This window comes from Leucopleurus acutus (assembly GCF_964270905.1).
Source record: "Leucopleurus acutus genome assembly, chromosome: X".
Taxonomy (NCBI): domain Eukaryota; kingdom Metazoa; phylum Chordata; class Mammalia; order Artiodactyla; family Delphinidae; genus Leucopleurus; species Leucopleurus acutus.
Genome location: NC_139148.1, coordinates 106427974 through 106439982, shown reverse-complemented (window position 1 = coordinate 106439982; position 12009 = coordinate 106427974). Strand labels below are relative to the sequence as shown.

General features: G+C 36.7%; 1 protein-coding gene across 10 annotated transcripts in view; it reads left to right on the top strand.

Annotated features, from left to right (window-relative positions):
• The window catches only part of THOC2 (THO complex subunit 2), a 102372-nt gene that overhangs the window by 25408 nt on the left and 64955 nt on the right, over window positions 1–12009 (top strand). For all 10 annotated transcript variants that reach the window (XR_014327138.1, XM_082865209.1, XM_082865208.1 and 7 more), the window contains exons 6-8: window positions 529–650; window positions 1193–1326; window positions 9908–10074. Coding sequence is in view for 9 of the 10 variants with exons in the window: in XM_082865209.1 (XP_082721335.1) it covers window positions 529–650; window positions 1193–1326; window positions 9908–10074 (423 nt within the window). In the remaining variant the exon portion in view is untranslated. The remainder of the gene's footprint in view (window positions 1–528; window positions 651–1192; window positions 1327–9907; window positions 10075–12009) is intronic.

The window sequence follows — 12009 nt, the reverse complement described above, 5'->3', positions numbered from 1 at the left end:
CAAGGAGAAAAAGAATGGAGGTAGTTTAAAAATAATTAATTCTAGAGCTCATCATAATCATTGTCTAGCAAACCATTTTATGTTCATAAATTTAAAACCAAGGCGGAATGCCATTACTCAGACCTGGAAGAATGTCCTTGTCTTTGCTGCGAGGACAGACAATAGAATTTGACTTAAACAGTAGAAGCCAAAGAAGGCTGAAATGCTGCATTATCTTAAAGAAAATTCAGTTGACAGACTCAATTTTAATCAGAATTACATCTGTAGTTCTTGTCATTTTTAGGTTGTGTACAGCATGGCATATAATTTTTAGTGAAGTTTTAAAAAGCTGTATGTTTCAGTACTTGGAAAGTCATCATTTTTGTTAGATTGAAGTTCCAAGCCTTTTAATAAAGTTGTTGATGTATATATATATAAGGTGATTTTAATATTCTTATTTGGGAAAATAATTTTGAATATGTTTTAATATTGTGAATACATAGTTGGAATGCTGAGGAGTAAAATGGCCTTTAATATTTTTTAATACAGCATTTAGTTTCAGACACAGTTCTGAAGGAACGCTTGGATCCAGAAACATTGGAATCGTTAGGGCTTATCAAACAATCACAGCAATTCAATCAAAAGTCAGTTAAAATCAAGACAAAACTCTTGTAAGTACATGTATTTTTATGTTGCAGATCAAGTACCTGAGCATGCTTTTTAGTTCTCATGTTGAATACTAGAAGTTTCTAAAGGCGTTTTGAAGATTTTTGTTGTTGTTGCTGTTAGCATGTGTCTTGTGTTTTTTCCTTTTAAGAGTAGCCTATGGTTATTGAGTCAGCAGTGAACTTTACCTGTGTGAAACCAATGTTAATTTTTTTCCGTGTTAGAAGTTAAAATAATATTCAGTGCTTTTATTACTACCAATAAAATAATTTACAACTGTGGCTTTAAGGTATATTCTTGTCAATGATGGAAATAGTGTTATGTTATTAGCGATATCCTTTCCTTGTGTAATTAACATTGGGGTGTCCCTTAAGAATCACTGTTATTTTCTATCCTAAAAGATAGACAAAGAGGTAAACTTTCAACAACTGTTCTTATGATTGTTTTATATAAGAGAGTAAGAAAATTCAGTGAGAAGAATACAATACTCTTATGCAAGCTTGTTAATTGAAATTAATTTTATCTGCTTTATGATGTTTAATTTCAGTTATAAGCAGCAAAAATTTAATTTGTTAAGAGAAGAAAATGAAGGTTATGCCAAGCTGATTGCTGAATTGGGGCAAGATTTATCTGGAAATACTACTAGTGATTTAATCTTAGAAAATATCAAATCTTTAATAGGTAAGACGTATATCTATATATACTATATGTTACTAAGATAAATTTTTTTAACTGTTGAAGAATATCCATAAAGACGAAACTAGTGCATTCCCTATAGTTTTTTGTTTTTAAGTTAAGAAACGAGAGAAGTGTCTAGCTTGTACTTTTAAGATTGTTATCAGTAATAAAAAAATTTGGGATGATATTTATAAGAAATCTTGTTACTCTTACCTTTGTGTTTGTATTAGTTTCTGCTCTCTAGTATTTCTATCTTTAATTTTTAAGTATTTTCCAATAATTTTATGGAGGGCAGAAAATAAGTAAGCAAATGTGAAACTTTAATAAAATCTTCGGTGAACTCTTGAAACGTGGAGATGTTTAGTTCTTTTGAACTTGATTTTAAAAATACCGAGCAACTTTGATACACATTTTATTTTATTTTTACAACAGTCTGTTAAAGTAAGTGCAGATGTTGTAAAAGTGTAACAAATAAGAAAGTGTTACTTTCCCTACCTTTTAAATAGAATTTCTTTAGCATTGTTCTTTTTATTTGCATTGAGCATTTGGAGGAAATAGTTGGCTTCTATAGAAAGGAGGAATGAATGATAGAAAAATAGGGTACTCCTGATTTTTCAAGAATGGAAAGAGTTTTTGCTATTTGTTAGGTGTTATGCTATCTCAGGGAAGATTTTGCAACACCTAGATGTCTTAAGTTTTGAGACCTGTTGGAAAAGTCATATTTCCTGCTTCACTGGTTATATTTTAGAGGATGCTTATGCTCAATTCTCAGTTCTTTCTCTGTTTTTGAAATTTATGGATGAGAAAGAGAGAGGAGGTGTCCCAATCCTTATCCCCTTTCTCCAGTGGGGACCCAGATAAAACCAGTTTTACTACAGTAATTTTTGTTTTTAGCTTAAGCTTTTGGTGGCCAACAGGTATAGAGGTAAGGAGCTTTTAGTTTAAATTTACCCTTTTCTTTGAAGTAAGTCTAGTTCTGGCAGCTGATTTAGTCTCTTTGCTACTTTCTTCCATTGTCAAATTAACACCAAGACTGGCAGTCCCCTAAGGCTGCAGGGCTCTTGCTTACCTGTGTAGCAGTGACCCATTAAAAAAAAATCCTCCTGTAGGGTTTCCTTTCTGTTCTTTCCAGGGTAGGCTCTACATTTTTCCTGCAGAATTTTGATCTAGTTTGAGATGTTTGTCAGTACTGCCTTGCTATAAGTTTGTCTTTCCTTATATCCTGCCATGTACTCTCTTAAGATGGTATCCCCCACAAAAAAATTCTCTGCTGTATAAGGTCCTCACTTTTTTTTTTTTTTTTTTTTTTACTTTATCTGCTTATTTGTTGACATCTCTTGTCTGGCCTTGTTTCTTCTATTTTTTTGTCCTTGTGAGTTTATACTTTTTTAGTCCTTTGTTATTTTGGGAACATTTCAAAGAGGGATTTTCTTGAAAGTGTGCTTTTATCTAACTGGGAAAAATGTATGCTGTGTACTTTCTTTTCTTGAACTTTGTCCCCATAGAGAACAGGTTATGTTACTGTCTGAAGAACAGTGTGACAGTCACAACTGCAAGCTCATAACTCACATGGATATTCCATGAGTATAAACAATTTGATTTCTTGGGCTAAACCTCTGTTCTAGTCCGTCGGGTGTGCTCCAAAGCACGCTAGCCCAGAAACACTCAAATGCCACCTCCGCAGTGTAGCCTTATATGGCCACCCCCCACCCCGACACTCCCTGTGGTTCACTGTCTTTCTTCTGAGCACTTAACACCATATAATGTGCACCGTATTTTATGCCACACCCCCACTGGAATGCAAGTAAGCTCCATGAGGACAAGGGTTTTTGTCTGTTTTGTTTAGTACCTCTAACCTCAGTGCCTGGTACGTAGGTGCTGGATAAATACTCATTGAAAAACGAATGAATGTTTCCCCCTTTCTAGTAGACTTTATAGTGATTCCTAGCCTCTTTTTTCCCTGACATGGAGGATTTGAGAAAGTTCATCTCCCTGGCTTAGTGTTTGTTTCTCTTTGACTAGCTGATTCCCTCCTCCCCCATTGTCTGAGAAAGGAATTTTTCATTGACATTAAAGTTGAGGTTAAGACTTCAATTCCAGTGAGTACTCACTCTTTAAGAGTTAGAATTTATCGGATTCTCCCTCAGTGCAGACTTCAGGTAGGCCTTGTCTCATCTGTCCAGAGCAGTTCACTAACATAGCATCCTGCTTTTCATGGCATCTTTGGATGAGTTTCCTCTTGTTTATTCCCATTGCTTTCTCTTTAGGAGCAACCTAGACAGATAATATCTTATACAAAGCTATCTCAGGTCTGATCTCCTTCACCAGCCATTGACAGAACTGATATCTGGTTTGGGAGGCATGCATTATTTAAAAAATAAATTTATTTATTTATTTGGCTGCGTTGGGTCTTCGTTGCTGCACGTGGGCTTTCTCTAGTTGTGTCGAGCAGGGGCTACTCTTCGTTGCAGTGCACGGGCTTCTCATTGCGGTGGCTTCTCTTGTTGTGGAGCAAGGGCTCTAGGCTCGCAGGCTTCAGTAGTTGTGGCACGTGGGCTCAGTAGTTGTGGCTTGTGGGCTCTCTAGAGCTCAGGCTCAGTAGTTGTGGCACATGGGCTTAGTTGTTCTGCGGCATGTGGGATCTTCCTGGACCAGGACTTGAACCCGTGTTCCCTGCATTGGCAGGCAGATTCTTAACCACTGTGCCACCAGGGAAGTCCCGAGGCATGCATTTTAGATACACTTATATTTCAGGGTACTTGGTCTGATCAGGAGAAATCCTTATTTATCATTCTATAGTTAAAAGATAGTCATTTGCTCCCTAAAAGATTCTGGCACATCAAAATGTTTATGTCCTAAATATAATAAACAGTATATCCTATCAGATAACCTTGGGCTGTTTACTGCAAGAAAGCAAGGAATAGGAACCATTATAAGTCTGCCTGGTGTTTGTCTGACAGTAAGCTTGAAAAACTTAACAGGAATGGATAGTGATTATTAGTCCCTTGAGCTGCCATATCATAGATGCCTCACAAATGATCCCTGCATCAAGATGGCAAAAAGCATCTTTTAGAAATTAGAGGAAAGGATATCAGAGATGGACTCTTTGGCCGTGCCACGTGGCTTGTGGGATCTTAGTTCCCTGACCAGGGATTGAACCTGGGCCCTCGGCAGTGAAGGCGTAGAGTCCTAACCACTGGACCGCCAGGGAATTCCCAAAGATGGACTCCTTTGATTGCTGAACTAAACTATAAGCACCCTACTCTTCTGAATGCCCTTCAAAAAAGTAATAGCTAGGTGTTCTTTTCTTTCTTCTAAATTAGTGGTCAGCAAACCTTTTCTGTAAAGGATGAGATAGTAAATATCTTTTTCCTTTTGGGTCACATGGTTTTTGTTGCAGCTACTCACTTTTGCCATTGTAGTGTGAGAGCAGCCATGGACAACATGTAAATAAATGAGTGAGTCTGTGTTCCAGCACAACTTTATTTACAAACATCGAATGTATTTGACCCATAGGCCATGGTATGCTGATCGCTGCTCTAAATCAGAGCATGGAGCTAGCTTACTTGTGTGTGTTTGTTTGTTTGTTTATTTATTTATTTAGCTGGCTGTGCTGGGTCTTAGTTGCGACACGTGGGATCGTTGCCACGTGCAGGATCTTTGTTGTTGTGTGTGGGATCTTCAGTTACGGCATGTGGGCTCTTAGTTGCAGCATGTGGGATCTAGTTCCCTGACCAGGGATCGAACCCAGGCCCCCTGCATTGGGACCGTGGTCTTATCCACTGGACCATCAGGGAAGTTCCGAGTTTGGTTTTAGAGACTGAAAATGGTTCTTCCTGGTTTTGGGTTTAGTGGTCCAGGATCTTTTTGGCCTTGGCTCTCTGATCCTTTCCTTCTCACCCAGAATCAGAGCCCTCTTCACCAAACCTCAGGACCTTCATTTGTCGCCTGGTGTCCAAGATTGTAGATTTGGCTGGAGATGGGGAAGGGTGGGGTGAGAATCTCTCCTCCTTCAGTCTCACAAGTCCTCTTGGTTGCTTGTTAAGTGACCAGAGAAACATTAAAGACAAAATAAAATCCCCAGTCAAATGATTTTATTCTTTGGTAGATTATGAGACATTTAATTACTTTGACTACATTATCTTGAGTGTACTTAGTATTTTGTCTTTGGATCAGTATGGATATAAGAGCCATTAAGCCTTGAAGCTTCTTATCTTTTAGTCAACTCTCTCCTATCCCTTGGAAAGGGAAACCAGTTGACAGCTTCCTTTCCCTAAGGTTTTGCTTTATTGGAGTTTCTTTACTATACACTAGTTATGAAGAAGTTGTTTATCTCTACTATGAAAAAGAAGACAGCGATTGGTGTTCTCAAGCGTAGTTGTTTTTACAATTATACTTTTATTTTGTTGGGTGCATCTTGGCTCTCTGGTTCTTGCCTTGAGATGTGCAGTTTTTTGCAAATACTATTTCTTAGAAATAGTCTAGCATAAGTTATTAGTCTGTTTTAGTCCATTCAGGCTTCTGTAACAAAATACCACAGACTGGGGGGCTTATAAACAACAGAAACGTACTTCTCACGGTTTTGGGGGCTGGAAGTCCAAGATCAGAGTGCCAGAATGGTTGGGTTCTCATGAGGGCCCTCTTCCGGGTTGCAGACCGCTAACTTGTTGTATCCTCACATGGTAAAAGGGGCAACGGAGCTCTCTTTTTAAAGGGCATTAATCTGATTCATGAGACTATGCTCTTATGACCTATTCACCTTCCAAAGGCCCCACTTCCTAATACCATCACATTGGGCATTAGAATTTCAACATACGAATTTTGGGGGTACAAAAAACATTGAGACCATGGTATAGCCTGTTTCTAAAGTAATTCTACATGCCAGAGCCAGATCATGTCCTTTTGTTCAAAACATGGTTTTTCTTTGTCTTGTAAGGTTTATTCTGTCAGGAACATGATGGTTGACGCTATCATTCTGTTTTCTTGTCTGAAATGTACAGGCTGGACATCTCTCCAAGTCATGTTTACAATATTACCTTGGCCTTTTTGTTCCTGTTAAGAATCTCAATTTGACCTATTCCTAAAAGAACCGTTGTCACTTTTATCATATTTTTGGCCTCTAGTTGCAATTACTTGCTCTAATATACTGGCCATCTTGTCCATCTTTGGGGAGCCTTCAGTTACTTTTCAATGCATTTTTTCAAAGATGTATCATCCAAAAGGTGTGAAGTCTCCTCAAGGGTAGGGAAGGCATTTTATTAATCTCTGTATCACAAGCACCTGGCACTTAGTGGGTAGTTATTTAATGTTTATTTAAATGAAGGAATGAATCCATGGCCATTACAAGTCTACCATTTAAAAATGTTTCCGCTTCCGATATGGTTCCCTGTTTGTTCCTCAAAAGGCATGTGTGTGTATATTCCTTAATGTAGCTGGTGGTAGAGGTAGGGAGCTAGGCTTATGATCTGTCTCAAGGTCACATGACTGTTGATGCTTGGGCTGGATAAAAGCCTTTTTTAAGATGTTTGAGCACAAGAGTGTCTGTTCTACCACAGCTGCCATTAGAAAAAAATTATTTTGGACATTTCAAGCTTACTTATTGTTACTAAAATCTTGTATGTGAAATAGCTTAACTGTTACTTAGCAAATCTCTAAGGTTTCAAAAATGGTTTTCTAAGTCCTTGGTTTGGCTACTTTTTCCATATTATGTAGCATAGGTCATTCCAACTGATTGGACTAACTTATGGCACCTGAGACATATAATAGAAAATTCCTAAGCCAGTTTTTCTTTTGTGAAAGATACAAAGGTTATCTATTATAAATAAAAGTTGCATCCTTTTTGTGTAGGTTACTACCTTAAATTGCCTCTAGAAAGAAGTTGGTAGTTAGTTGACTGTACAGATCACTGTTAAAATAGCCTTCATGGAATAATACTGTTTAAACAAAACGTAATGTCAATGGTTCATATTGTAGCACATTGAAAATACAAACTTTAAAGCAATGTGAATGAAACACATTTCCGTGTAACATGTTGCTGTTCTAGTCCTTATTCACAAGTTTTGTGGATGTAGCATAATGGGTAATTATAAGCCAGCCATTTTTTCAAAAGTGTATTCAGTGTATCTTTTGTCCTCTCTGACAGAGTAGAGCATTATTCATTTTTATTTAGTTGATTAAACTTTTATATTTAGTAAATATAGGAGCAGTTATAAGGTTGGAGAATTTGCTAGATCCTACTTCTATAATCTGTTGTCAGTGGCTTTTTTTCCCCAGCTTTATCTAGGCATAATTGATATACAATAAAATGTGCATGTTTGAAGTGTACAGTTTGAGTTTTAACACATGTATACACCTGTGAAAACATCACCACAATCTAGATAATGCACATTTCTATCACTCCCCCCCCCAGTTTCCTCTTGCCCATTTGTATTTCATTCCCCCCCGTACTTCCTCTTTTCTCCTCCCCAGGTAATCAATGATCTGCTTTCTAAACTATAGATTAGTTTTCATTTTCTATAATTCTTTTATAAATGGAATCATATAGTGAGTTTTTTTGGGGGGGTCTGGCTTATTTCATTCAGCATAATTATTTTGTAATTCATCCATGTTGTTGCTTGTATTGGTAGTTCTTTCCTTGTTATTGTTGAGTAGTATTCCACTGTATATTCTACAAATATACTGTACTACAGTTTGTTTATCCATTCACATGTTGATGGCTATTTCAGTGTCCTATTATAAATAAAGCTGCTGTGAATATTTGTGTACAAGTCTTTGTATGGACATAGATATTTTTTATCTTGAGGTAAATACCTAGGAATGAAATGGCTGGGTCATATGGTAGGTGTTAAGTTTAACTTTTAAGGAAACTGCCAATTTTACAAAGCAGTCGTACTGTTTTACATTTTTTATTTCCACCAGCAGCATTTAAAAATTCCAGTTGCTATTTTGGAGTCACTTGTACATTCATAAGCCATACTTTTTGGGGGTGCAAGGACAGGCAAAAATATTTAGACGTTTTCTTCCCAGAACTTTAGGTAAACATCTCTTTGGAGAATTTATGAAAGCCTGGAGCTCTTTTCAGTAAGAGATGATCACTGTGTTGTTCCTTTCTTTCCTTAGTATGAGAGAAATGGAAGAAAATATATTCTTAACTTTGCGTTTCATAAAAAGAGGAAAGAAATACTTCTTGTATTTGGAGAGTTTGGTTTTCTAAGTGATTGCTAAGATACTGCAAATTAGACATTAGTTTTATAGCATTTAATATACTTAAGTGTGGAGATAATAGAAGTAACTCTGGAAATCATTAATAGGATATATAAGAATTTTCTTTGAAAAATCCTCTAAGTCATCCATAAGGTGTATAGTGTTTAGACCTAACGTCTCTCCCTAAGTTAACACAGTTGTTCTTTTTCCTCCAGCATTAGAAAAAATCAGTGTTTATTTGCTTGCCCCAGATGAAGTGGTTAACTTGCATTTAAGGGCTATGCCTAATGAAAAATACGTAATTAAAAATACTAGAATTCCATTCAGCTTGATGCACAAGGCATGAGGGAACTGATATAAACTGAGGGAACAGCCGATTGATATGCTCACTCTGGGTCATAAGCATACATTATATTGAGAGGAATGGTGGGTGGAATTGACTATATCATTTAAATTCTCTCTTTTGTTTATTTTGCTGTGTGTAAATGGTTGCATTCTCAAATTAAATGCACGTATGATGTGACTGTGCTATAATATAATTATGGTAACAGCTGAAGCTGAATGCAAATAGAGGTAATAATGTATTAATAGTAGGGTGGCTGATAGGAATGTTTATTAAATTCATGTCTGTTGGCCCTTTTTAGCTTACCCTAGGAGATTAGCAAGGATAAGTAGCCATCGGTACCTATTAAGTGCTTCTTTCCTTTCCCTTTCCTGCTCTACCTAGATTGTTTTCTTCCTTCTCTGTTTGCTTGTGTTTTGTCCCCAACTCCTTGTATTCTCATCTTTTTAGTATTAGCAGTATACCTGTTTTCCTTTAGAATGCTGCCCAAAACTATGAATGTACAATTACATTTTGTTGTATATGTAAGATAAATTAAAAAATGATTATAAAAATCGTGCTCTACTTTCATGAACCTGAACTTTTAACTCATTTGTCAACATTCCAAGCACTTCTGCATAAAACATAAAAAAACCTTTAGTTGCCTAACTTGTATTGTTTGATTTTCATATATTGCTAAGAATTAAAAATGTGAATCTCTTTCACTAGCGTGAGTAATCAAGAACTGATGAGATGATGTGGCATAGAAGAAATTTCACTTGACTTAGTGTCACAGGTCCTGGGCTCCAGCCTAAGCCCTGTCATTAACCCACTTTGCAATCCTGGGCAAGTCATATTTCTCATCTGTAACATGTGGGGAGTAGCCGTGATGACCTTGAAAATTATGAAGATTTCCCTCTGGGGCAGGGGAAGCAAACTTGTAAAAGAAGTTGTTTTTAAAAACATTTTTATTTTATGTATGTTGTCCCTGAAGGTAAATGGCTTTTCTAGAGATTATGTATAATCACTTTTGAATTTGTGTATATCCATCTGTTGCAGGATGCTTTAATCTGGATCCCAATAGAGTTCTGGATGTCATTTTAGAAGTGTTTGAATGCAGGCCAGAACACGATGACTTCTTTATATCTTTATTAGAATCTTACATGAGTATGTGTGAACCGCAAACACTGTGTCATATTCTTGGGTTCAAATTCAAGTTTTACCAGGTAAAGAAAAATGTGTGTGTGTGTGTGTGTGTGTGTGTGTGTGTGTATGTTAATTTTGTGATTTTATATGTAAAATTTAATTTGAATTTTATTTCTTAATGACTGGTTTTAGCTCAGCCATTCTAGCAGAGGGGATAGAAAAAACTACATTAGTGGTATGAATGATGTGATGTGAAAGCCTAGAAGAAAGCATAATACATTTTTGCCTTGAGAAAGATGGAGTCAGGGAAGACTTCACAGATAGAACCTTTTTTAAACCTGGTCCTTGAAGGATGAGTAGGAGTTTGTTGAGAGTTGTCTGTGCAGAAGTAACAAATAGTGTGTCAGTGAAGACGTGGCAGTGTGAATGTACGTAACATATTGAAGAAATGGTACATAGTCTCATGTGGCTGGATTGTAAGATGTGGGGAAAAGAAAGGATAGGAAGTGAGGTTGGAAAGGTTGGCATAACTTTAGACTGTCAAGGGCCTTGAACACTGTGTTGACTTAGAATTTTATTGTACAGGTAGTTACCATTGGAATTTTTTATGGATGTGAATAAATTCTTGAGGCATATCTTACATCATTTTTCACTTAAACCACCACAGTAGTTATCTTGCAAATCTATGCCTCTGATTATTTCTCTTTCAATCCACCTTTCATATTATTAACTACTGTTACATTCTGAAAGAGATCGAATTGACTCACTGTTTAAAAACCATTACCTGCAGGATGAAATTCAGACTTTTAAATGTGGCAGAAAAGGCTCTTCCCCATCTAGCCCCATTCTTTCTTTCTAGCCTCATCTTTAATGATTTTTTCCCTCAAACCTCATATTCTAGTCATATTCAGTTACTAGCCATTTCCTGAACTTAGGTGGGGGCATTGCTATGTATAGACCTCTGTTTACATGCAGTTCTTTATAACTAGAAAACTGTTCTTACCCACCCCCTCTCGCCTATCTTTTCTTCATCTTGTAAACTCTTATTTATTCTTTAAGATCACATGCTACTTGTGCTATAAAGTTTTGGTGGGCACTTCACCCGTGCATAATTAGTCACTTCTTAAACTCTGTTCTCATAAAACTTGACACAGGCTTCTAGCACTTATCAGGTTATATTAGAATAAACCATGTCTGTCTCCTTTGCTAGGTTGTTAGTCATTTAGGATGGTCTATATTTTACTAATTTCTCTGGATTAATTTATTGCTTAGCCTATGGTAAATGTTCACTAATTACTACAAATGAGTTATCTATGTTTTAGGAAGATAACTCTCTTGATAGCATGGAGGATTTTAATGTAATAAGGCCTCTGTTGCCTTTTTGGTATAGCTTTCCTAATTTGTCTACCTGCCTGGGATATTCAACTAGTCAAGAAATACTCATTTATTGAGTTTTTAGGGTATGTTGTTGCTTTGCTAAGCATTGAGGATACTCTGGTGAAGAGTGTCTATTCCTGTCCTCTGGAGCTCAAGTTCAGGATAGTAAGACAGTTTTCTTTTAGGATTCTCAAATATATACCACCTACTGCCTTTGCTTATCTTCAGTTTTCCATTTCTCTGGAATGCTCCAGAAGAGAAATTAGATCAGAACTAAAAGCATATAGCTTTGTGATACCAAACAAGATGAATGGCAGGGTTTTGGGGCAAGAGCATTTCACCTTGGTTCAAAAATTAGTGATGGCAGATGTTCCTATTCCTACCAGTAGCCAGGGAGTCTGCTCTTAGTACAGAGAAAGAGAAGTTCAAGTGTTTCATCACATTTTAAGAGACACCTTGATTGTTTTGGGTTTGAGAACATGAAGCCGACTGCTGAAGTGACAGGGTAGCTGAAATTTAACTTGGGCACGATTAATTAGAATATAGGTTAGGGCTTTGCAGACTGAGGTTTTCAGAGCATATTGCAGTGAATATGGATGACCTACTGCTTAATATCAAGTATTGTTAGTTGAATGTGA